The 24,909-nt window shown below is 42.0% G+C and overlaps 1 protein-coding gene across 6 annotated transcripts in view; it reads left to right on the top strand.

Moving 5' to 3' along the window:
• TEP1 (telomerase associated protein 1) overlaps nucleotides 1-24,909 on the top strand; it is a 51,273-nt gene that overhangs the window by 9,610 nt on the left and 16,754 nt on the right. For 4 of the 6 annotated variants that reach the window (XM_074234986.1, XM_074234983.1, XM_074234982.1 and 1 more), the window contains exons 6-32: nucleotides 209-370; nucleotides 1,612-1,770; nucleotides 2,375-2,449; nucleotides 2,771-2,895; nucleotides 3,168-3,325; nucleotides 4,071-4,180; nucleotides 4,518-4,999; nucleotides 10,135-10,273; nucleotides 14,141-14,299; nucleotides 14,588-14,668; nucleotides 15,186-15,319; nucleotides 16,750-16,809; nucleotides 17,301-17,459; nucleotides 17,888-18,064; nucleotides 18,512-18,632; nucleotides 19,151-19,275; nucleotides 19,610-19,723; nucleotides 19,851-19,968; nucleotides 20,166-20,360; nucleotides 20,492-20,667; nucleotides 20,955-21,108; nucleotides 21,221-21,400; nucleotides 23,031-23,123; nucleotides 23,431-23,563; nucleotides 23,903-24,053; nucleotides 24,279-24,412; nucleotides 24,674-24,762. In XM_074234986.1, the coding sequence (XP_074091087.1) occupies nucleotides 209-370; nucleotides 1,612-1,770; nucleotides 2,375-2,449; nucleotides 2,771-2,895; nucleotides 3,168-3,325; nucleotides 4,071-4,180; nucleotides 4,518-4,999; nucleotides 10,135-10,273; nucleotides 14,141-14,299; nucleotides 14,588-14,668; nucleotides 15,186-15,319; nucleotides 16,750-16,809; nucleotides 17,301-17,459; nucleotides 17,888-18,064; nucleotides 18,512-18,632; nucleotides 19,151-19,275; nucleotides 19,610-19,723; nucleotides 19,851-19,968; nucleotides 20,166-20,360; nucleotides 20,492-20,667; nucleotides 20,955-21,108; nucleotides 21,221-21,400; nucleotides 23,031-23,123; nucleotides 23,431-23,563; nucleotides 23,903-24,053; nucleotides 24,279-24,412; nucleotides 24,674-24,762 (3,963 nt within the window). The remainder of the gene's footprint in view (nucleotides 1-208; nucleotides 371-1,611; nucleotides 1,771-2,374; nucleotides 2,450-2,770; nucleotides 2,896-3,167; nucleotides 3,326-4,070; nucleotides 4,181-4,517; nucleotides 5,000-10,134; nucleotides 10,274-14,140; nucleotides 14,300-14,587; nucleotides 14,669-15,185; nucleotides 15,320-16,749; nucleotides 16,810-17,300; nucleotides 17,460-17,887; nucleotides 18,065-18,511; nucleotides 18,633-19,150; nucleotides 19,276-19,609; nucleotides 19,724-19,850; nucleotides 19,969-20,165; nucleotides 20,361-20,491; nucleotides 20,668-20,954; nucleotides 21,109-21,220; nucleotides 21,401-23,030; nucleotides 23,124-23,430; nucleotides 23,564-23,902; nucleotides 24,054-24,278; nucleotides 24,413-24,673; nucleotides 24,763-24,909) is intronic. The other 2 variants (XM_074234987.1, XM_074234985.1) reach the window with 1 other exon arrangement.

The following is a 24,909-nucleotide window of genomic DNA, read 5'->3' on the forward strand; positions in this document are numbered from 1 at the left end:
CTTAGAAACTACTGATCATTTTTCTACCTGAAACACCTGGATAGTGTGTTTCAGCATGAGTCCTTTGGATTGTGATTGGTCTATGTTTGTCAGAGTTAGAAGAAACTATTTTGAGGAGAGATCAAAGTGGAGTTTTAGAATTCTGGGAAGGAATGACTAAAAGGAGGAATCTATATCCCAATCTGACCTTTTCCGCTTTGTGTCCTAGGCATCCCTGTATGCACGACAGCAGCTCAACATTCGTAGCATGGCCATCATGGTCCTCGCCATAGCTACCTACCTACCTGCCTGTCGTCCCTATGTGCGGAGATACTTTTGTGCCATTGTCCAGCTCCCTTCTGACTGGATGCAGGTGGCCCAGTTTTTCCAGGTATGTCTAAGATTACATCCTTACCCTTCTTTTGCTTTCACTCTTTATTCTTGTCCTCCCTCTCAATGAGCTCTCTCTTCTTTGCCTCAGCTATTGTCTATATCCAGAGAGAATTTTTTTTTATTTTTTTTGAGAATTTTTTTTTTAATCTACTATTCTCCTTTCTTTAGATAGGATAGTAGTTCTTTTGCATATATAGGTAGGAAAAAAGGAAATATGTCAAGTAGAAATTGAGTAAGCTCTCTACCAATATTATCTCATTTCATCCTCACAGCCTTCCCTGAGATTTAACAGTTGAGAAAACTGAGGCAGAGAAAGGTTAAGTGACTTGACCAGAGTCATGCAGATACTAAAATATCCCGGGCCAGATTTGAATTCTGGTCTTCCTGACCACAGACCCGGGACTTTGTCCACTATACCAACTAGCTGCATCAATGCTTTTCTTCTTTTGTAAGACTTCTTGGAGAGATTTTCTCTATTTTCCTTCAGTCACCCCTTCTAGTATCTCTCATTAGTTCTACTCTGCTGGAAAGCCCCCAATCTCCCTAAGACTAGCATTTCAGAACTTGAAGACATAATATTTTGACAGATAAAGAGCCTGTGACCCAGAGAGAACAATTTGCCCAATGTTACACAGTTTGTCAAAGCTTTTCTGACTTTTTACCCAGGATTCTTTGCCTCAAAATAGAAGGAAATAAATTCATATTTTAGTTTCTTCTAAATATAAAATCTTACTTCTTTCCCCCACTATTTCCCCAGTTTTCTCTTTTTTAAGAATCCCGTAGGCTTTATCTCTGACCTGATGTATTTATATGTACTTTGTATTACATCATCATGTGATAAATGGTCTTGGATGATTGAAACATGTAATCTGCCCAAGGTCACAAGGAAAGTAGTGGTATGGCTAGGGCCAGAACCCAGATCTCCTTGTATCCTATTTGGTGCTCTTTCCACAATCTAGTCCTGACTGCTTTACAAAACAAATTCTCTTCTATCTTCATTGAAGCTACATCAGAGAGGATATTCCTAGAATGATCTACAGCCTATCTCTTTCCATCTCAAAAAAAGCCTTTCCATCTTCCTCCCCCTTTTTCCTATTTTACTTGATGTCCTTTCACCCCTCAAGTTCATTTTCTCTTCAGCACTTTTGGCTCCATATTTGACCCACTTTCCCTATTCTCAATTTCTGCAGTGGAATTTGAGGCTATCTCACGTTTCACAGTCTTTTCTCTTACCAACAGAGCCTGGCTGGGGGACCTGATAGGAAGCTGGTTCCTCTGCCTGCCTGTCTCCGTGCTGCCATGACTGACAAATTTGCTCAGTTTGATGAGTACCAGTTGGCTAAATACAATCTCCGAGAACACCGGTCTAAGAAAAGGCGCCAACACCCTCGCCGTCCAGTCAGTGATTTTTTTCCTGCCCTCTAATCATAGACATATTCTCATCCCCTCCCTCTTTGTGATCTCCTAGGAAGAATAATCCAGGGGCCATCAACCCCTGGGGAAACAGAGTTTGAGCAATTTTTTCCTAAGAGCTGCTAATCATCTGGGAACAAAAGAGTTAGACAAGTCAAGGGTGATTGAGGTGATAGGAGGAAAGAGCACCCTTTTCCTAAAACTGGAGAACAGTCAAAAAACATTAATTAAATGTCTAATTAAATGAGCAGGCATTGTGTTCAGTACTGGGGATAAAAATGGAAAACAAGTCCCTGCCCTCAAAGAGGTTATACTCTAATGGTGGAAGACAGCACTCAAAAAGAATCTGAAAAGTGAACTGAATGGGAAGGGAAGTTAACCGAAGTGGACAGGGTAGAGAAATCCAAAGGAGTGCAGCCCCATTGAATTGAAGAGATGGTTAGCTGGGGTGGAAGGTTGGGGAGGAGCTCTCCATGGTGCCTACTCTATAGTAACTAAAGCATAGACCCAAAGCTTCACTGCCAGAGAAGGGCCCCAGGTTGGCTAAGAATGAGCAACACACTAATTACTGCTTTCTTGTCCACTACAGAAGTCAGAAACAGCATGCCAAAGGAAGTGGTACAGTTCAACTATATTCAAAACCTTTAATCGTCTTCAAATAGATGTGAGTTCCTGGTCACAGTATGCTCTTTGAGGTATTGGGGAGATGGCAGAATCTGTCCAGAACCTCCTCTTATTTAATAGATAAGACTATCACATGTCAACCCTTCACAAGTCTAACATGCTTGTTAAGTACAACACAGCTTAATGCTCATTTCCTTCTATTTTCATCAGAGGCTTGGGGACAGGATGAGGAGAACAATTGGGGGATCTAAGCTACAGGGAACAGGATGTATAGGGGAACCTTAGTTCCCTGTTTCTCTCTGAGGCAAAGTCATGACCTTGGATGAAAGCATTCCTCTGGGCCTTGTGTGTATCCTTACAGTTTAGGAGAGCCTATTCTATAGAACCAGTGAAAAAGAAACCATCAGATTTTACATTGAAGAAGCTGATACAGCGATTGCATATCCGGGACCCTGTCCAGAATGTCAAGGCCCTGCTGGGCTGCAGGTGAGTTAGGCACAGCTTAGAACTTGGTTCCCAGGGGCCACAGATCCAAAGTCATGTCAGTACATTCAGTTCCCACATAGGCCTTTTCTTTTAAATCTGTTCTGTTCATAGCCTCAACTCTATGGCCAAAGATCTCAGCCCCTACATCAAGGGCCAGAGAGTGTTTTGCTAATTAGTCGCAGACCCCTTTCTTTCTCCAGTCTACTCCCAATAGCCCACTACTTCATGGCTATGACAAAGCTGTCTTCTCTATGTTTTCTACCCCATACCAGGTACCCTTCAGACCTGCAGTCATTCTCCCGGAGCCGTCTACCTGGTCCTTGGGATGCCAGTAGAGCTGGGACCCGGATGAAGCTTCCCCAGCCAGAGACTTGGGAGCGAGTGCTGAGCCAGAAGGGGAACAAAGCCTCTGTCTGGGAAGGACTCATTGGTATAATTAACCTTCCCTATTTAAATCCTATTTGTGGCCCACTCTCCTTTATATATATGGTCTGAGTCTTATGGAATAGTATCTCTTCATAGTTGTCTCTGTGTGATGTTCTATTACTGAAATAGACTTGAATTTACAAAGTGTACTGTCTAGTGGCTTTTTGGGGTCTTCTGAAACCAAAGTGTGTTGTTTAGGAGGCTTTCCCCTATTCTGTGATGGTACCTGTTGAGGGAACAGGGTAGTTAAGCTCTATCTTAGTTTGATGCCTTAGAGTATTTGGCCATACTTCAATCTATGTTCTCTTTATAAAAATAGAGCTATGTTCAAATAGGACAAATATCATTTAGTGGCCATCATACTTGTATACTTTCAATTTAAGGGAAAATATTGTTTGGATCCTTTAGGAAGAAATTGGCAAATCTAAATCAAATTTTGTGATAGAAAAACCAAGTTTACTGATGGTAATGAACTTTATCTTTACTGAAGAAGAGATCTCAGAAATTTTTTAAATTATAAATTGAAAACTTATGGTCAAGCTGATTTTTTGGTTCTTACTAAAACTAAAATACATTTTCAGTGTAACAAAATAGTTTTTTTAAAAATATCCTTTCTCCATCAGTATCTTTCTATTTGACATTTTGATTTAGGTTGTAAGGTCCATACCACCCTTCTTTGCTCTCTAAAATTAGGCCTAATTAGCAGCCCTAAAATTAGCAAGTAATAAAACAACTTTTTATTCCTTTAGACAGTGGGAAATTGCCCTACATGGCCATGCTGAGGAATCTTTGCAGCCTGCTTCGAGTTGGAATCAGCCCCAGGCACCATGAACGTATCCTGCAGCTGCTGGAGTGTAAGGTGTGGAGATGCTAAGAGAGACTTTCTGAGCCATGTAGTTATAGCAGGGATGGATGGGTGTAAATATATGTTGCATATTTATTTGGGCTGAGATTGGAATGGATTGTCAATAAAGTATTTTTTCTTATTTTTAATTAATAACACTTATCTTCCACTATGAGTATATAGAAAATAAGAATCTAGTCACATTTCTTTCTTGCTGTCACTCATTTCTCCCTACCTGTCATCTCGTTTTCTCTTCCCACAATTCTCTTCTTTCCTCTTCCACCACATCCCCCTCATCCCAAGTTTCCCCCTAATTACCAAAATCCCTCAGACATCTGTTTCTTTCACCCAGAAATCGGTGATCCACAGCCGGCAGCTTCCATTTCGATTTCTTTCTGCTTATTCATCCATCAGTAATCTGGAGAGGCAACTCCGTGACTCTGGTATTATCTACCCATCATCACCTACAATTTCCCATGCTTTTCCTATTTTGGGAAAGAGCAAAGAGAGCACAAGGGACAGTTTTAACCTTTACTTCTGTTTCCCTAGAATCCCAATGGATATGAGGGAGAAGAGATCTTTAGCATTCTTAGGGTACAGGGAGGAGTTAGAGAAGTCAAGGATGCCACAATTAAAGCTTGCATATCTTTATGTCACAGAACCAGTTCTCCTTAATATGAATATAATGCAACGGGTACTAAAAAGACTGGTGAAGAAAGTCCAGGTACAGAAGCCACAGCAGCAATTTACTAAAAAAGACCTTCGGATTGCAATGTTGATGCCTGTGCTATATGAGCACTTCAAGCGGGAAAAACATCGACTGACCAGGATTAAGTAAGTTTTGCCTGTGCATATGCTTTCCTGAAAAGGGAGAAAATAGAGCATTTGAAAATAAGCTAAAGACACTGATGCCAACTACCTTTTTATAAAGATATAGTTATGTTCAGTAACATGCTTACTTATTTAGATCTTGATCTGTATTTTTCTCTGGCACCAAGAATTTTGCAGTTAAATTTCCTCTATGGAGACAAAATCTAATAGCCTGTCGTTAATCCTGTCTTCACTTTTGTCTCTATTTTTGTTTATCCTTTCTCAATAAACTTCAGTGGTTTCAAATTACTTGTAGGATAAAATGTGAACTCCCTTAAAAAAAAGTCATTTAAGGGTCTTAACAACCTTTAGCAATTTATTATACATTTTTTCTGTTCATAGGGTAGCTTAATTGGGAGAGTGAATAAACTCTTGAGCCTTGAGTCAGAGAGATTCCTTTTCATCCATTCAAATCAACCTCAGATAGTTGGGTTAAAGTGACTTGTAAAGCTTTCTTTGTGTGATCCTATGCAAGTAACTTTAACCTTGTTTGCCTAAGTTTTATCATCTGTAAAATAAGCTGGAAAAGAACATGGTAAACCACTTTGCCAAGAAAATCTCAAGTGGGATAACAACCACAAAATTTCACCTCATACATTTTCATGAATATAACATTATATAAAAATAAGATATTATTACATGATAATAGCATATTTGTATTATAATTCATAATATAATAATTAATTGTTATATTAAACAACTTTTAGTAGGAACTCAAATGATGTAATATATGCAACACCCATAATAATATAAAATATACTTTTTAAAGTTCAGTCAAAAATATGGCATACCATTTCCATCTCTTCCCATTGTTTCTTAAATTTGCTATTCTCCTTTAAGAAGTCAGCACAAGGGGTAGCTCTGTGATACCATGAATAGAGTACCAGCCCTGGAATCAGGAGGTCCTGAGTTCAAATGTGGCCTTTCACTTAATATTTCCCTAGCCATATGACCTTGGGTAAATAACTTTACCCACTCCACCCCCCCCCTTGCATAAATCTGGGGGAAAAAAAAGTCAGCTCAAGAGCCAGCTTCTAATGAGGCTTTTTCTCTCTCTCAAAGTCAGCTTTTGTATATTTTGTATGTATCCAAATGTTTATAAAAGACAGCATACACAGGGCAGATGTGTCAGACATGTGGCCCACAATGCTTTCCAGAGCTACCCAAACCGTATTAAAATGTATTTTGGAAATATGTAATGAACTAAAATTATGACACACCATGGAGAATGTTAATTTGTACTTTTTCCTAAGTCAATAGGCAACCTGCAGGGATCAGTTTTTATTTGAGTTTAACACCATGGGCACAATAGATGGAGAACCACCCCCAAAGTGAAGAAGAACTAGGTTCAAATTCTGCCTCTTCTTTTTTTTTGGACATGTTACCCTGAGGAAGTCATTCAATTTTTCATTGAATCGGGTTTCTAAGACTATAAGTTATGGGAAATGTGGCCAGTCTGTACTGGGAAGGAAAGTTCTTCATCAAGAACCCCCTGCATTGATGAAATTGTTTGTCAGCTACACACACATAATCACCTGTAATATCTCCCTCTTCTTTCATCCCATTTTTGACCTCATTTGATCCATTATTCGTAAATCCCATAGAGGAAGAACTTGTATCTTTCTGTCCCAAGGACCTAGCAGGGCGCCTGTAACAAAGTTGGTACTTATTGAATACTTCCTGATAGATTTAGACCTCTCTAGTGTGTACTCAGGATTGTTTTCTGCTGACAATTTGCCTTAATCTCAGCATCTCTGAAGACCTCTACCAGTCTTTGTCCCAGCTTTGGTTTTTGCCGGGTTTTTATTTACAACGCCGGCTTCTTAATGCTAGTCCGTCCTCTTACTCACCAGTCCAACGCGTGGTGAGTCTTCGGGGTACCTCCGGCCCCCACTCTTTGATGGGGGAAGAACCAGACAGAGCGCCTGAGGTGGGTCATGAGTCTTTATTCTTCTGTGATCACATTCCCGCCCCCTCCCCACCTCTCAGCAGACACTTTTATCCCCCCTGTCCTCCCTCCCATGAACTCTTAAACAATGAGGGGCCGAGTTCTGTAACATTCCTTTATAATGGGATTATTTTATCCCTTCTGTCCTCCCTCCCATGAACTCTTAAACAATGAGGGGCCGAGTTCTGTAACATTCCTTTATAATGGGATTATTTTATCCCTTCTGAGTGACCACCAAGCCTCTTCCCCCCGCCCCCAACATCTCCCCCTTTCTGTTTTACAAGGTTATCACTTGGTGTGACCTTAAGCGGTGCTGAGGTTAGCCTTAAGCGGTGTCATTTCTACTGGCCTCTGATAGCCGGGGGCGAGGAACCCTGTCTTAGGTCATCTCCTTCAACCCAGGACCTTGCCCGTCCTAGGCGCCCGACACCCTCAGGGCCTGTCTTAGGTGGCTGGGTCAGGAGAAGTTGCCCGTCTTGGGGTTTACCTCGTCTTACCCCTAGGTGTCACATGTCATGCATGGCGGCTAGCCAGACTTGGGGATCCTCCCCCGTCTCCATGGCCATGAAGGCTTTCTGAGTAAGAAGCATATAGCCCCTCTGTTAGCTAGGTGGCAGAAACAGACAACAAGTAGGGTGATTCCCAGAATCAGCGTCCTTGTTCACCCTCAAGGGGGTACCCTCCCGCCATCTGGCAATCCCTCCATGGTATGGGATCCTCGATGTCTTCCCCTGTGGCCACACATGAGGGGCCCCACCGAGGCAGAAGGGAGCCCCATCGATGTATTGGTCACTAGCAGGCGAGGGTAGATCGGGGAGTTCTGTGCTACCGGAAGGGGAGAGGGAATAACTCGGAGTATTCCCCATGTCGGATTTCCTTCAGATGGAGCACCTCCAAGGATCCCTACGATGATCAGAAGGCCTGAAAAAGAAAGAAATTCCTCTCACCCCGTAGGGTTGGGCATTAATCAAGGTCTCTTTAACCTCGTTCACAAATGAGAGGGGTGTCTGATCTGCTCTCTGCTTCAGCCCAACCAACTTCTGCCCTTTCTCTATTGCTATGGAGGCACTGGTGGCAAGTAGGCCGGATGGGCGGAGCCCTTGAGGGGATCTCTGAAGGGCGGACAAGGAACACGGGGGATTTTTTGCCTCTGTTTCCTGGCTGGGCCGCCAAGCCTGGGGCGCGGCAGCTGTCCAATCAGCGCGGACTTCTCCCTCCTCGTCAGCAGCCTCCCGGTCCCACCTACTCACGCTCCTCTTCCTGCCACCCCTGAGGGCTGTTTGCACCCCTCCCTTCCCGCGCTCGGAAACTTCCGGCCCTGAATCTTCTCCCTGGGGGCCCCTTGTTCCCCCATTGTTTCTTCTAAGTTCCTCCCACGGATACAGGGGAGGGAGTGGCCTTCCCTCTTCCTACTATCTTATCGGCCATGCTTAGCGCAGAGTTTATAAAGCTGCACTGCAACGGCCTCTTTTTCCTCCGGCTCAAAGGCGGGAATACTATTCCGGCCCCCCATGCTGTCTACTAGCCGAGGCTGCAATCCTAACAGGTGGCAGAACTGGAAAGTTCCCGTTCGGCAAAAGAGAAGGAGGAAGCAGGGCACAATCAGACAGGCCAGCACGGCAAGGAGCGTGATTAGAGTAGAAGGAGAAAGGGGAGAGAAAGAAAGCATAGTCAACACAATAGGGGTATGTCCTTCAGGCAATATCTGAGAGTAAACGCCCTCTCCTTCCTCCCGGTCTGAAACGACCGAGGCTGTCTGGAGAATCCGACCAGCGGATTCAGACGTTCCCTAGCAAAATCAGGTCCCGGGTTTCGGCACCACTTGCCGGGTTTTTATTTACAACGCCGGCTTCTTAATGCTAGTCCGTCCTCTTACTCACCAGTCCAACGCGTGGTGAGTCTTCGGGGTACCTCCGGCCCCCACTCTTTGATGGGGGAAGAACCAGACAGAGCGCCTGAGGTGGGTCATGAGTCTTTATTCTTCTGTGATCACATTCCCGCCCCCTCCCCACCTCTCAGCAGACACTTTTATCCCCCCTGTCCTCCCTCCCATGAACTCTTAAACAATGAGGGGCCGAGTTCTGTAACATTCCTTTATAATGGGATTATTTTATCCCTTCTGTCCTCCCTCCCATGAACTCTTAAACAATGAGGGGCCGAGTTCTGTAACATTCCTTTATAATGGGATTATTTTATCCCTTCTGAGTGACCACCAAGCCTCTTCCCCCCGCCCCCAACAGGTTTTCTGTCTTATTTCTCAGGTCATTTTGTAGCTTTGTTTCATTTGTTCTCTCCATATGATTTCTCAGTTTTGCCTCTGTCCTTTTTATTTATTAGCTCTCTTAATTTTTCCCAAGTAACTGCAATTGTCTTCTTTTTTTGTTTAGTTTTTTTTTTTTTGTAAGGCAGTGGGGTTAAGTGGCTTGCCCAAGGCCACACACCTAGGTAATTATTAAGTGTCTGAGGTCAGATTTGAACTCAGGTACTCCTGACTCCAGGGCCAGTGCTCTATCCACTATGCCACCTAGCTGCTTCTACAATTCTTTTAAAGGTAGCTAGGTAGATTTGAAATTAAAGAGGGCTTGAGTTCAAGTCATTTAACCTGGACAAGTCATTTAACCACCTCATCTCTCAATTTCCAAATCTTTAAAATAAAAATCATGATAGCACAAATACAAGAATGTTTGTGAGGATAAAATGTGGTAACACTAAAATACTTGGCAAAACTTAAAATGATGTATGGATGCTAGGCATTATTATTATTCCTATCCAAGCATAACAGAAGACATGTTATTGGTGGATTGGACAGATGTTCCTCTTTCTTGTTCATGAGAATGTTTTGGGAGGAGGAGTTGTTGGAGGGGAAGACATGTTATTGGTGGATTGGAAAGATGTTCCTCTTTCTTGTTCATGAGAATGTTTTGGGAAGAGGAGTTGTTGGAGGGAAGGCTGGGAGAGCCTTAGTGAGCCCCTCCTGCTACAGTGGGTTGCTGTGCCAATGAGTCAGTGAGAAGGATGGGGACTGCATTGTTCTCTGAGGGACCCATCCTGTCTTTCCTCAGTAAAGTAGGGAAATAAACTTAGAGGCAGCTTTCTGAGGTCTTTTTTCTTCTCTCTCTCTCTCTCTCTCTCTCTCTCTCTCTCCCATTAGCCAGTGGAAGCGAGACTGGGAGATGATGACACGCTACCAAGAGGCCCTGGAAACGGCTATAAACCTGTCTGTGCAACACACCCTGCCCCCCCTTCCTGGACGTACGCTGATTGTCTGCAATCCTGGTCAGAAAGAAAGGGTAAATAAAAAGGGGAGAAGTGGAAATTTAATGCTAGAATGAGAAAGAAGGTCGAGGGATACCAGAACCCTTGTGATTATGGTTTTACTTCCCTAGACCCAACTCTTCCTAAGTACCTTCCAAGCAGTCTTCCCTTTGTTCCTGAATTTCCCAAGACCTTGATTTTGTCACTAGGTGTGAGGCCAGCTGCCCTACTGCTTAAAGACAGGAAATCTCTGTTTTGTGTTTTCTAGCTTCATTTTTATCTCTATTATTTGTAAATATGTCATTTGTATGTAAAAGAGTCACTGAGGCATAGAGATTAACAATACTGGACTTGAAGTCAGGAAGACCTGGGTTCAAATCCCAACTCTTGATACTAACTTAGTGATCATGGATAATTCCTCTCTATCTGAGTTTTCCTATCTATGAAATGAGCAAGTTGCTTCTAATGAATGCTTAGAGTCATAAATCACTGATGCTATGTAAGGTACTTCTTACTATCTTAAAACACATTTTTTTTTCATATTTTCCCTGGTATTTTCTCCTGTGAGAAAACCATCCTAAGAAATTTTTTTTTAATTTTTTAAGGCAGGGGGGTTAAGTGTCTGATGTTGGATTTGAACTCAGGTCCTTCTGACTACAGGGCTGGTGTTCTCTCCACTATGCCACCTAGCCACCCCAATTTTTTAATTTTTAAAAATTTAAATGAATTTGGATTTTTTGACTACATTTTAAATCCCACACTGTCTCCCTCCTCCCCTCCCCATCCTGCACTAGAGAAAACCACTATTTCTCTCTCTCACACACGTTTATAAAACCAGTACCTAGAATAACTTATTCATTCACAGTTGCTCTTCAGACATTGTTATTCTACACAATGTTCTCTTGACTCTGTTCATTTCACTCTTCATTATTTTATGCAAGTCTTTCTATGCTTTTCATCATTTTTAATAACACAGTAGTATTTCATCACAATCCTATTCCACAACTTATTCAGCATTTCCCCAACCAATGGGCATCTCCTCTATTTCTAGTTCTTTGCTACCACTAGGAAAAGAGTTACCATTAATATTTTAGAGTGTAAAGGTTCTTTTCTTTTCTCTGATCACCTTGGGAAGTAGATCTGATGGTATTATTATGACATTAAAGGATATACACAGTTTAATAATTCATTGGGCATAATTCCAGATTGTCCTCCAAAGTAGTTGGATCAGTTCAGTTCAGTGTATTATTGTCCCGATTTTTCTATGTCCTCTGACAATTTTTTTTAAGGAAAAGAAAAATATGTTCAGCAAAACTGTCAATATGGTTTAGAAAATCTAACATTATATACAATGTTCTATATGCATAGTAGTAGGGAGAGGTATCTTTTCACATCTCCATTTTGAGATTCAAGTTTCTTCTTTAAAATGTTTCCAACTTTAATTTTTAGTTATTTTATGGTGGTGGTTCTTTCTGATTTCATTTCTATATTCATTATGTGTATTGTTTCCTGGTTCTGACTAATTCATGATAATTAACCTATCTTAAGTCTTTGTGCTTCTCTGGATTCATAATATAAATCCATTTCTTATGACATTGTAATATTCCATTTTATTTATGCACACCAATTTGAGTGACCACTTCCTAGTCAAGGGGAAATCTACTTTTGTTTCTAATTCTTTGTTATCACAAAATACTGTTTATTTTAAAAGTTATCATATTTAAAAAAAAGTAGAGATTCTAGTCTCTCTTCTTATCTCAATTGTCCTGAAAGTCCCCTTACAAGGTTTCCATCACCCTTCCAGGCTAGAGATTTGTGCTTGATGATCTGTCACACTGGTTATTTGTAATAAATGAAGAACCCAGGAGAGAGTTTCTGGGTAATCAATAATCTATTAAGTGGGGTTACTCATAATCAATAAAGTAATGGTCAGTGGTTCCTCTCAAAAATCAAAAAACCAAAAACTCTTAATGGAAACACTGAATTTCTTAAACATTCTTTTTAGAAAAATGGTGCCCATGACAAGAGAAATAAATCCTGTTTGTACATCTAAATGAAGAGGGGGGCTAAAAGTCGATCAGCTTCTCCTGCTGGGAACATGGTTTGATGATGAGTTTCAGCCATCTCTAGCAATCTGGATAGAAATTTTCATCTCCACCCAGAGCACTCCTATTGATCTTCTCCTTCATGAACTAACAGTGTGTGTGTGTGTGTGTGTGTGTGTGTATGCAATATATATAATTATATATATATACATATATAAAATCTTTACAGTTACACATAAAAGCAAAGATAAGAAAAGAAATTAAGAAAGATGATCATGCATCCTCTACCCTGCTCAACTCGAGCATATTGTAAAGAATTATCAAAATGGTCAGAAACATCTATTTGCCATATGTTAGCCCTTCCTCAAAAGCTATATGTCTTAGCTTTAACTTTTTCCTGATTCTTTTTGGCCTTGTTGAGTATTTATATAAAGCATGAATATTTCTCTTATTAGTATCTTTAAAAGTGTGCTGATTCCATATTATTTTTCAAAATATATAATGTTCTCTTTTTCTATTCTCTCTGCTCTTCATCATTTCATCTTTCTTCCTATGCTTCTTTGAATTCTCCATAGTCACCATTACTTAGGGTAGGAGTCTGGTTTTTTTTTAAAGATTTTGAGTTTTGAGTTTTACAATTTTTCTCCCAATCTTACTTCCCTCCCCCAACCCCCCACCCCACGGAAAGCAATCTGTCAGTCTTTATTTTGTTTCCATGTTGTACATTGATCCAAATTGAGTGTGATGAGAGAGAAATCACATCCTTAAGGAGGAAAAAAAAGTATAAGAGATAACAAGATCAGACAATAAAACATCTGTTTTTTTTCCCTAAATTAAAGGGAATAGTCCTTGAAATTTGTTCAAACTCCACAACTCTTTATTTGGATACAGATGGTATTCTCCATTGCAGACAGCCCAAAATTGTCCCTGGTTGTTTCACTGATGGAATGAGCAAGTCCATCAAGGTTGATCCCATCACCCCCATGTTGCTGTTAAGGTGTACAGTGTTTTTCTGGTTCTGCTTATCTCACTCAGCATCAGTTCATGCAAATCCCTCCTGAATTTCCATCCCTCCTTGATTCTAATAGAACAATAGTGTTCCATGACATACATATACCACAGTTTGCTAAGCCATTACCCAATTGAAGGATATTTACTTGATTTCCAATTCTTTGCCACCACAAACAAAGCTGCTATGAATATTTTTGTACAAGTGATGTTTTTACCCTTTTTCATCATCTCTTCAGGGTATAAACCCAGTAATGGTATTGCTGGATCAAAGGGTATGCTCATTTTTGTTGCCCTTTGAGTATAGTTCCAAATTTCTCTCCAGAAAGGTTGGATGAGTTTCACAGCTCCACCAACAGTGTAATAGTGTCCCAGATTTCCCATAACCCTTCCAACAATGATCATTATCCTTTTTGGTCATATTGGCCAGTCTGAGAAGTGTGAAGTGGTATCTCAGAGAAACTTTGATTTGCATTTCTCTAATAATTAATAATTTAGAACAAATTTTCATATGGCTATGGATTGCTTTGATCTCCTCATCTGTAAATTGCCTTTGCATATTCTTTGACCATTTGTCAATTGGGGAATGGCTTTTAAAAAAAAATATGACTCAGTTCTCTGTATATTTTAGAAATGAGTCCTTTGTCAGAATCATTAGTTGTGAAGATTGCTTTTCAATTTACTACATTTCTTTTGATCTTGGTTGCAGTGGTTTTATCTGTGCAAAAGCTTTTGTAATCAAAATAATCTAGATTGTTTTTGGTGATGTTCTCCATCTCTTTCTTAGTCATAAACTGCTAGGAGTCTGTTTTTAAAGTTAGGGAGTTACCTTTCTATTCTCTCAAATAGAATCCCCTCAATGATGGACTACTTTTGGTTGCAATGGTGATGGCCCGAGCTGAGCAGGCTGAAATATTACTTTATAAAAATGGTGCTTTGAAGAAAGCTGTGATTAATCCAGAAGAGGGCATCCTAAAGACTGCAACAAAGCTCAAGATACAGATAGAGGTGAACCTAACTGCTCTCCTGGGTAGGGTTTGTGGAGATGAAGATAATATACAATTAGAGTCTTGGGCAAAGTTTAGATGGAGTGGTAATGGAAAGAAGGCTAAAAGTGTGGGTTTAAGTATAGCCCAAATAGATCAGCACAAGGATAAATGGATGGATAGGCATGATACAGCCTTTATGTGTAGGAAAGAAAGATAGATATAGTAGATATGTCCTTACAGGTGGCCTGAATGACCTACCTACTCAGTTTTCTCTTTCTAATTCAAATATTGATCCTGTTTGTCACAGGACATGCCTGTGGAGGAATCAAAATCATATGGTGATCCATTTGCTCTATACATGCTGGACATGGTCACTAGGCGAGAATCGGTAAGTCTAACTCAGACAAACTGAACCCCTCTCCACAAGCCTCAAATTTCTTAATTCATGTTATTTGTTTTTTGTTTTTACGAGGCAATGGAGTTATGTGACTTGGCCAGGGTCACACAGGTAATCATTAAGTGTCTGAGGTTAGATTTGAACTTGACTACAGGGCCAGTGCTCTAGCTACTGCATCACCTAGTTGCCCCTTAACTCATCCATTCTTTTGTCTCTCATATTTTGACTCCAATTCTTTGACCTTTCTCCTTGAGACTCAAATTGTGTTGTCCTACAGTACTTCCTACAGCAGCTCTTTCTTTGCCTTATCTCTTTCCTTTATGTGTTCCTTTGTAGGATGCTGTCTGCATTACCCTTGAGTCAGGGGAGTATATCTGGTTTTCTCTTCCCAGAGAAGTTTCCTGTTACACTTAAACTTTCATCTTTATATTTTATCATTTCTCTCACATCCCCAACAAAGTCCCTCAAATCTTTTCTCTTATATGGTACCCTACTATTTATTTTACAGATGGACACAGTTATCTTTGTTGGTAACATCATGAAAGACTGTGAGTTTGCATGTGCCAAGCAATTCTACTGGCAGCGTGTGAATCCAAAATGCCTTTTTGTTGGAGTTGACTTAATTGGGATGCATTATTATGGGTAAGACTGTCTATTTTAACTCCCTGCAATGGGCTTTTCCTAATCACCTGGTGCAAGGAGACAATTTATTATTTACATAGGTTCCATTATTCTCAAACAACCTTCCTGTTCCCTTGAGTCTTTTCTCATCTCTTCCCTCCATAAGGTGACCTCACTCTCCATTTCCTAAGCTCTGTCTTCTATCATTGCCCCATCCATCACAGGTTTAAAAATGTATGTATTGTTTTTCTGGGGTCTATATCTCAGTATTGAACTATGACTTGGAACCAAGGAGCCTCAGATTCACCTGGCATATCCCCTCTAGGAGCTAGAGAGAATTAGAGGTTCCCTTCTCTGACTCTGCTAGTGTAGTGAAGTACCACCCCTACCATTCAGCAGCTATAATTCCAGGATGGCTTCCCACCTTTTAGCTGCTGCCTCAGTTTCCACTAATAACCCTGTAAAGTAGCTCCATTTCCAGAAGTAACTATACATCCAACACTACAACTCTAAAGATCCCCCAGTATATTTCCCCTGAACAATCAGTTAGTAGCTTAAATGAATTCTTATCGAAAGCTTTTACAGAAGTGTCATCACATCAACAATAGTTATTCTCCCACCAGGCAACATTTCCCACAAATGCATAGCACATTCACTGGACTATGTGCTCAGATGCAGAATCTGAGCAGAAAGCAGCTCCCCACTCCTGGCAGTGCTAGGCTGGAAGACCTCTCTTTTTTTCATGGAATTCTCACATCACTTTGCTGAGATTGAGAAACTTTCTGGGGCAGATTGTGTGGTTGGCTTCCCAAGGTCCATGTCTGACTGGTATCTTGAAGCTGTTTTCTCCCTCAGGGGACAATCTTTTCTGTGTCTGTCTGGCAATTCCATGTTTTCTATAAATTCAATAGCTCCCCTTCAAAACCCTGTGGCCAGTGTGTAGGGAGAGAGGACAGAAAAATTTTCTCCTTGGCTCCTGCAGGGAGTCTACTCTACAGGCTCCTACCTTTCAAAGTCTCTCTGAATTCTGAAATTCATTCAAAGGTTTAAGCCACTTAGAGCTAGAGGGATGCCTAATTAGTTTGCTGAGTCAATCACATTTTTCTCCTATTAACTCAATCAGAAAAATGTTCTCACCTAAAAAAAAAAAAGCACAGAAGGCACATCTGATTTCCACATTAAAGACCCCCATCCTCCAAGACTACATTCCATCTGACATCAACTGAACTTGGGGTGAGGAATCCCTTACCTCTTCCCTTGATAGTAGTTTTATGACAGACACATGAAAAAAATAAATTCTTTGGGTAATAACCTTGATAACTTCTTGAAGATTGGTGGTGGTAGAAAACTCTCTCTGCAGGCAGATGGTTTTTACTGTTTTACTGTTTCAGGTTTCAGGTTTTCCTTGTTTGAACCATATTATATCAGTCTCCCTTTTTCCTACCTTCCAGTTCACTCAGTAAGAACCCCAATGATGTCATCCTCACAGGCTGCACCGATGGAGTACTGAAGTGAGCCATGGGTATTGGAATGGAGGTGGGAATGGGTCAAGGGAGATTAGGAAGACTCATGAGATATTAGTGGCCTGCATTCCTTTCCCCATCCAAGCTAAATCCCAGCTTCTAATTATAAACTTCTTCATTGCTCTTCAGCTTCATCTTCTTTTTTCTGAAATCCATCCTTCCAACATCTCAAGTCCTTCTCCTACCACTAATGTCCCTAAATATTAATCAAATGCCCCCTGCTTTCAGAACGATTATGCAGATCTAACTTCTCACTCAATGACTACTACTTTCTATTCTTACAACTGTCATCATCTAGAGTGAATCTGTTGATGCCTGTGAGAAGCTTGATCTGATACTTGGTTCTTATCTTCTGGCCAGTTCTTCCTTATTCTTTTTAGTTGCTAGCCCTTGATCAATGAGAAATCTATTTAGAACCCTGATTCTCACTTTTCCCTCAATCCTCTTGGGTATTATTGATCTTTTTTTGTGTGTTTTAGGTTTATCTCAGAACGGGGGATGTCACATCTCCTGGAACATGTGGGTCAAATGGATAAGATATTCAAGATCCCATCCCAGAGAGGGGAGGCAAAGACACTATCTGATAGGCCCTTAGAGGAGGGTGTACCAGGCCCCCTGGCTACTACTCCCCAGCATAGGTGAGTCTGGGCATGATGAATTGGGAAAACTAAAGAGGTATATGAAAGAATCTTTGGAAGTGATACTTTTTCTCCACACAAAGAGTCTTGGCTCCTCAATTCAAGGTAGGAGTGAACCCCTTCTATATAAGGTCCAGGGATATGGATTCTATCAAGTCTCCTCCCTATGCTATAAATCTCTGCTGAGAATTATAAGTCATAGAGAAAACAGTAAATACTGTGAGGGGCAGATGAGGTTTCCATCTTATGTTTCTAAAGCTAAGACAATGGATAGGTGATACCCCAAAAAACTGTCCTCTGGTTTCTTTTATTTTCACTGACTGAGATTTCTGATCCAGGGTCCCTTCTGACTAAGGCAAGACTGGGGTCCTAGTGGGGTGTTCTCTCAGCTGAGTGATACTGAGCCCTGGGCCCTGCTTTGCCTCCAGCTGGCGCACTGTGCGTGTTTTCATCTCATCTACTTTCCGGGACATGCATGGGGAACGGGACCTGTTGCTACGCTCAGTGCTTCCTGTCCTGCAAGCTCGTGCAGCCCCTCACTATATCAATGTACGTGGCATTGACCTGCGCTGGGGAGTTACCGAGGAGGACACCCTAAAAGACAGGTGTGTGCATTGGGGTAAGGGTATGGATAGTGATTTGATCTTGGAATGCCAGAAACGCATGGACTGTTGATGAATTTTGGAGGAGACCTCCAAATTGGTAGACTTGGGTGGTGGGAGTCAAAGGATAAGGGCATGAAAGTTTTAGGGTGTTTTGTTTAAGGAGCTGCGCCATATAGATTTATGAGACCAAACAGGTGGAGGAGATGGAAGGTGTTGAAGAACTATGAATTCTGTTAACTATATTATCTATTATATAACTTAAGAGTTGTCATCCCTCAATTAGTTCTCTTCTTATCTCATTTTTTTCTTCCCTATAACTGATAGTTCTTGCTCCAAATCTATCATTGAACACTGTTATTCCCACATAGTAATTTCTTTCTCTTCCCCCCCAACCCAGTAATATTCCTTAATTTCCATAATTCTTCTCTCTCCCTTTTTTATCTATAGACAATTGGAACTGTGCTTAGGAGAAGTGGAAAACTCACAACTCTTTGTGGCAATCCTGGGGTCCCGCTATGGCTATATTCCTCCCAACTATAACCTCCCTGACCATCCACACTTTCATTGGGTGAGGGAACTGGAAGAAGGGAAAGACATGTGGAAGGGACCAAAAATATGGGACCTGGGGCAAGGAGGGAGGGGTCAGATTTTGCTGGACTCATTATTTCACAGATTGAGAGTCAAAAGGGACTACCAAGGTTCCTTTTTACAGATTAGGAAATGGAGATGAGATGATTTTTAAGTGACTTGCCCAAGGTTATTCATGTTGTAAGTATCAGTCTGAACTTGAACCCAGGTCTTCTACTCTTGAGACTCAGTACTCTGCCATTATACTTTGTTCCATGAAACTAAGATGAAGAGCATATTTGGGAAGGGAGGGACATGTTAGAATGGGAGTTGCCTTTTAAGAATTTTTTGTCAACTGGCTGGACAAGGTTTAATTCAGGAGGGGAGAGTCTTATTGCCTTTTTCCCCCCTTAGGCTCTATAAAGAAAGATTAATCAAAGTATATGGGAACCTTCTAGATTCTAGAAAGGAAGGTATTCCTTAACATAGGATGAAGTCTTCTCTCTTCCCATCTCCCAGGTGAAGGATTATCCACCTGGCCGTTCTGTGACTGAGATGGAGGTGATGCAATTTTTAAGTAGAGGTTCTCGCCACCAATGTTCCTCCCCAGCCCTCATCTACCTGAGAAACTCCAGCTTTCTCAGGTACCTTGTCTGCTTCCCACAGGACTCAGTTTCCCAGCAACCCTAAACCTTGATCATTGGGTCCTGTTCCTGCCCTCCCCACCCACAGTGTTACCTTGAGTTTTCGACCTGATTCCCTTCTGATCACCCCATATCCTTCCTGACTGTGAGATTAGAATAAGGAACAGAAGGACATTAAGAGCCCATGGCTTTTTCTTGTAGACCCAGCATAGCCTTGGATTAGTAGACAGCATATTTCAAAGTTTAGTGGGGTTCTGTGGGATCTCCATCCTTTCTGATAAGAAGTTGGGTTCTAGTCTTACAATTTGGGGTGATCATGTCTCTGGTTGTCCAGCTTTGTGCCAGAAGAGTGGAAGGCTGACTTTGTCTCTGAGTCAGAAGAGGCTGCAGAACGACTCTCAGAACTGAAGAGCTATCTGGACATACAGAAAGATGTCACCTGCCACAAGTAAGGTGGAGGTGGAGGCAGCAACTGCTTTGGATTGGGGGAGTGGGGAGTAGAGAAGATGTGTCATATGGATGGCATGAAAAAAGGTTGGGAATTGGACTCTGAGTGGTGTTCTTTTTGCTTCTAGTTACTACTGTGCTTGGGGTGGGGTGGCTGCAGGCCGACCATATGTGAAGAGACTGGAAGATTTTGGGCAGATGGTGTTAGAGCATGTGTGGGAGTTACTCCAGAGACTCTATATACAGGTCAGTGCCGATCACTGGGAGGGAGTTAGGAGGTAGAACTGAGAGAACAAACAGTATATACATGGGGGTATTGGAGAGGTTAATAGCAGGTAATTGGTTGGTTGAGGCAGGGGAGCCATAGAACAGATGCCAGACTATAGGGATGGAAGACAGCAATGCCCTTCACCCTGAGATTCTCTTCTCCACGTGCATCCTAGCCGGTATCAAGTCTGGAAGAGACTGAATCCATTCCAGATGATGACGCTGTACAGTCAGCCTTTCAGCAACAACAATGTCCACCCAGTTCAGCCCGGCCCAGTCTCCTGAAGGACACTGTCCAGCATCTACGGCAACGCAGTGGTGGTCTGTGCCTAGTGACTGGGGAGCCTGGACAGGGCAAGACAACCTTCCTGGTACAGGCAGGGTTGAGGATGGGTGGAAGGAGGGTAAAGGGAGTTACGTATGGTGGAGCAAGAGAATGGAAGGAAGCAAGAGTCTTGAAGATACGTCTTTAGCTACAGCTTCTCCTCTCCTGCCTCCACAGTCATCCCTAGTATCAGCCTTACAGGCTCCCTGTGAGGTCACCACAGGCTCCCAAGTATTTTTCCATTTCACTGGAGCCCGTCCTGATCAAAGCTATGTCCTCACCTTGCTCAGACGCCTCTGTATTTACCTGCATCATCAGCTTCAGTGTTCCAGGCCTTGCCCAACTACCTACAGGTAAGCATCCCTTTTAAGCATTTCTCCACCCTCTTGTACTATTAGGATCACAGATTGAGAGCTAAAGAGAATATTAGAGGTTATTCAACCCTTCATTATGTGGATGAGGAAATCAAGGTACCAGGATACTAAATGACTTGCTCTATATAGCACAAGTAGTAATTGGCATCACTGGGAATTGAACCCAAGTTCAGGATTGTTTCCCCCTCCAGATTAGAGGCTATGCTGCCATCTCTCCCTGCTCACTGCACTTAGCTATCTCTGATGTCTTCTCTCTCCACATGCAGGGGACTGGTGTGGGAGCTACAGACCCTACTTCCCAAATCTGCTCAGTACTTACGCTCTGGTCAGACTCTAGTGCTGGTCATTGATGGAGCTGACCAACTAGGGGATGAAAGTGGTCAACTGATCTTAGATTGGATCCCAAAGACCCTTCCTCAGGTACATGCTGGGGGACAGGGAAGTTAACAAATGAAATACAAAGAGAATTTTGAATGATTTTGGGGTGCAAGGACCATCTACCACCTCACTTTTTTTCTCTCATCTCCTAAAGAAAGTACACCTAGTCATGAGTATGTCAGCAAAGACAGGGTTGAGGGATATCCTTCAACATCGAGAAGATACTCACGTGGTGGCCCTAAAACCCCTGGAACCAAAAGCACGAGCCCAGTTGGTGAGACAGGAGCTGGCCCTGTATGGAAAGCGGCTGGAGGAGACACCCTTTAACAATCAGGTTGGGAGCAGGGAGCCCTTGGAGTGATGGGATGAATGCAAAGTATAAGAGTGAGGCCATGTGTATATAATGACAGATTTTGAGGACTGGAACTACATTGACTTTTTTTTTTGTAGGAATTCAGGCTTAAATAAGTGTTCTTGTCAGGTAAGAAATCATTGAAAGGGAAAAATTGAAAACATTACCCCTGTCCATATCATTTTCTGCATTTTTGTTGCAGTTACTCTAAAAATAAGTTATTTTGTGACAAACTAACCATCTTACCCTAGTGAAGAAAGAAACTGATAGTGCACAGAATTTTTATTTCCAAATAGGCTTTATAGATGGATATTTGGGAGCTATGTTGATAGGATCAGAGTCCTATGCTTCTTCTGGTTTTCTCTTTTGGATAGTACAGGGGCCTATTGTCTCTAAACAGTTAATAGTATGGAGGCCTCCAGGTTGCTCATTTGGGTTGCTGCACCAAAGAGGATTTCCCTTTTTGTACTCAAAGGGTTCAATCTATGATGTGTCAGTAAAGTTTCAGTTTTTGGTTCTTCAGGATTCTGGGGCAGTAACTGACTGAATGGGATCACAGGCACTGTATTAAAAGACTTCTTTCTTAACTCTACACAGCATGTGGAACTCTTATTTAAAGAAACTAGAGTGTTAGAAAAGAAGCTACATTAGGAATGAGATGAGCATTGCCCTAATTTTGAGAAACATCAGTTTCAGGGTAGAAATCATAAAATAGTGGCAGGTTAAAAACTTGTATAGATAAGCAGGAGGTTTTCAAAAACCTTAATATTAATGCCTAACACATTACCTTCATGAATTTTCTTATTTCTAAGTAAACTTGATTGCTATCAAGGGAAACAGTCCAGAGTGAGACATGTTCTTGGTGAAAGTTAGTTGGTCAACAAGCATTTATGAATCATCAACTATGAGTCAGGTACTCAATCAATAAGCATTTATTAAATGCCTACTGTGTGAGAAAGTCAAGACAGTCCCTGCCCAAAATGCATACAGTCTAGTGGGAGACACAACTTGTAAACAACTAGGTATCAGCCAACTATAGACAGGAGATATTGAAACAAAGGCATCAGCATTAGCAGGAATTAGAAAAGGCTTCTTATAGAAGGTGGGATTTTTTTCTGGGCCTTGAAGGAATCTAAGGAAGGAAGGGGCTACAGTTTTTCATCAGTGCATGTTTTAGTCAGCAGTGTCAGTTTGTTAAAAAGGGTAACACTTGTAGTTTTAGAAATCCTAAATAGCAAACTAAGGAGAAGGAGCATAATCACACCAGATCAAAAATAACAGTATGTATTCCCTAACAAAAGGACAAAAGGTTACTTCAGCTCAATCACTTTGTCTCAGGTTTCCATAGGATAACAGTCATTATTTTGATCCTGTGTCCCAATGGGCAAGATTTTCAGGCCATAGATAAGATGCTGGACAGTCTTGTGTGATATGGCAGTGAGATGGTCCATTGTTTAAGACCCTGGAAACAGAAGCTGAAGGGAGAGATCTCAGCTTGTGTGGGGAGTCTGCTTTGGAGTGGAAGGGGTGTGGAAAGAGCAGAATTTAGGATGACCAGGAAAAGTGAGAGGTCTTGGTCCTTCCTCCTCAATGTCCACCCATGTCTCTCCAGATGCAACTGTTGCTGGTAAAGCGAGGGTCAGGTCTACCTTTTTATTTGCACTTGGCCACTGATCACCTTCGTCTCTTCACGCTGTATGAGCAGGTCAGGTGGGGAGTTAACTCCCTTTTCCTCTGTCTTCCATTTCCATGACCATTCGTTTCCCTTCACTCCACAACTAGTAGTCCATTCCCATGTTCTGATTTTTATTCCCTCATTCCCAGTCATTCATTCACCCTATTTCCTTAACCCATTCCCTCCCCTCTCCCTGAACCCTCCCCTCTCATTCCCTTATGTCCCTATCCTATTTCTATATCCTTTATGTTTCCCATATCTTCTTCCCCTCTCTGGTCCTTCCTGTATCACCTATATCATGTTAACATCTATTTTCTGACCCTGGATTCTTTCCCAGATGTCTGAGCAACTTCGGACATTACCAGCAACTGTGCCCTTGCTACTGCAGCACATCCTAGGTGTCTTGGAGCAGGAGCATGGCTCTGACATTTTGCCTCTTGCCTTAGCTGCCCTCCATGTCACTCGCAGTGGTCAGTGATCAGGGTCAGAAGGAAAAAGGGAGGCACTTGGGAGAAGGGTGGTTTGGGGTTACAACTGTGGCTGTCTTAGGAGCTCTGAGAGGATTGCTAAGAATTAAGTGACCATGGTGTAGTTGGGGCCAGGGGAGGAATGAGATTAGGGTGAAGTTTGAAATAGGGGTGGTCTCCCTGTGGAATGTGGGAAGGGTTCTCTTTTTTTTAGGGTTGGTGAGAGAATTGAGGCATACTAGGACTTGGTAATGGATGAATGGAGACATTGTGGGATTTAGTAAAGGACTTATGGCATACTATGGCAATGGTAAAGATACTCAAGATAACACTCAATTGCAGGTCTAACACTGGACCAACTTCATGGGGTGATAAGTACATGGCAGACACTCCCCTTGGAGACTGTGAGTTGGGCAGAAGCTATGGATGCTAGAAACAAAGGAGACCCCTATCCTATGGGTCCCTTTACGTACCTTGTCCAGAGTCTACGCAGGTAACGGGTGCCCTTACCAACTTAGATGCTGCCTATTCTTAATCCTGTGTTCTTCCCATTTAACAGCTCACCTGCAAACCTCTATGAATTTAGTCCCAAACTCTTCAGGGCAGGATGAAACCCATTTTATATAACATTCCTCCAGTGTGGGGTGGAGTAGGTATGCTGGGGCTTAGTCAAAATCTTCATTGCTCTTTTTCTTCCTCAACACTTTGCTATGGTTAGCTTGCTGGGAGAGGGGTCCCTGGAACGTCCTGGAGCCCGACTGCGCCTCCCTCCTGGACCCCTAAATTTAGCAGCTGAAATGCGCTACAGGAAAAGACCCAGACTGAAGACTACAGCACATGTCCTTATTGCAGGTGATGAGAATGGAGTGCTGAATGAGGGTGATCTTTACCTGATCTTAAGAAAATCCTATACCCCATAGGGCCTCAGATCAAATCCCCTTCTTTCCAGTATCTGAGTGGGTGAACTATGGATTTCTTATGTCCCAAGGGAAAGGTGACTAGGGGATGCTAAGGAGCTCAGTATCCAGTGTAATAAGAAACAGTGTCAGGAGCTGCTTTCTTATTCCTGTTCTTTCTCACTTCCTGGATATTCCCACCATCTATTCCCTACAGTTCAGCTCTGGAAGATGTGTGACCCCGATGCCCTGGGTACCTTCCATAATTGCCACCTAGAGGCCCTGAATGATCTGCCCTACCACCTGGTAAAGACATTTCTCCACCTTCAAAGACCTTCTCTAAATCCCTAGGATACTCCAAAACACTAAATTCCCCACTCATCCTACTTTTTCTCTCTATTTATTCCCCTGTGAGTTCACCATCCTGACTACTTTTCTTGGACCAAGTTCTCC

This window comes from Macrotis lagotis, chromosome 4 (assembly GCF_037893015.1).
Source record: "Macrotis lagotis isolate mMagLag1 chromosome 4, bilby.v1.9.chrom.fasta, whole genome shotgun sequence".
Taxonomy (NCBI): domain Eukaryota; kingdom Metazoa; phylum Chordata; class Mammalia; order Peramelemorphia; family Peramelidae; genus Macrotis; species Macrotis lagotis.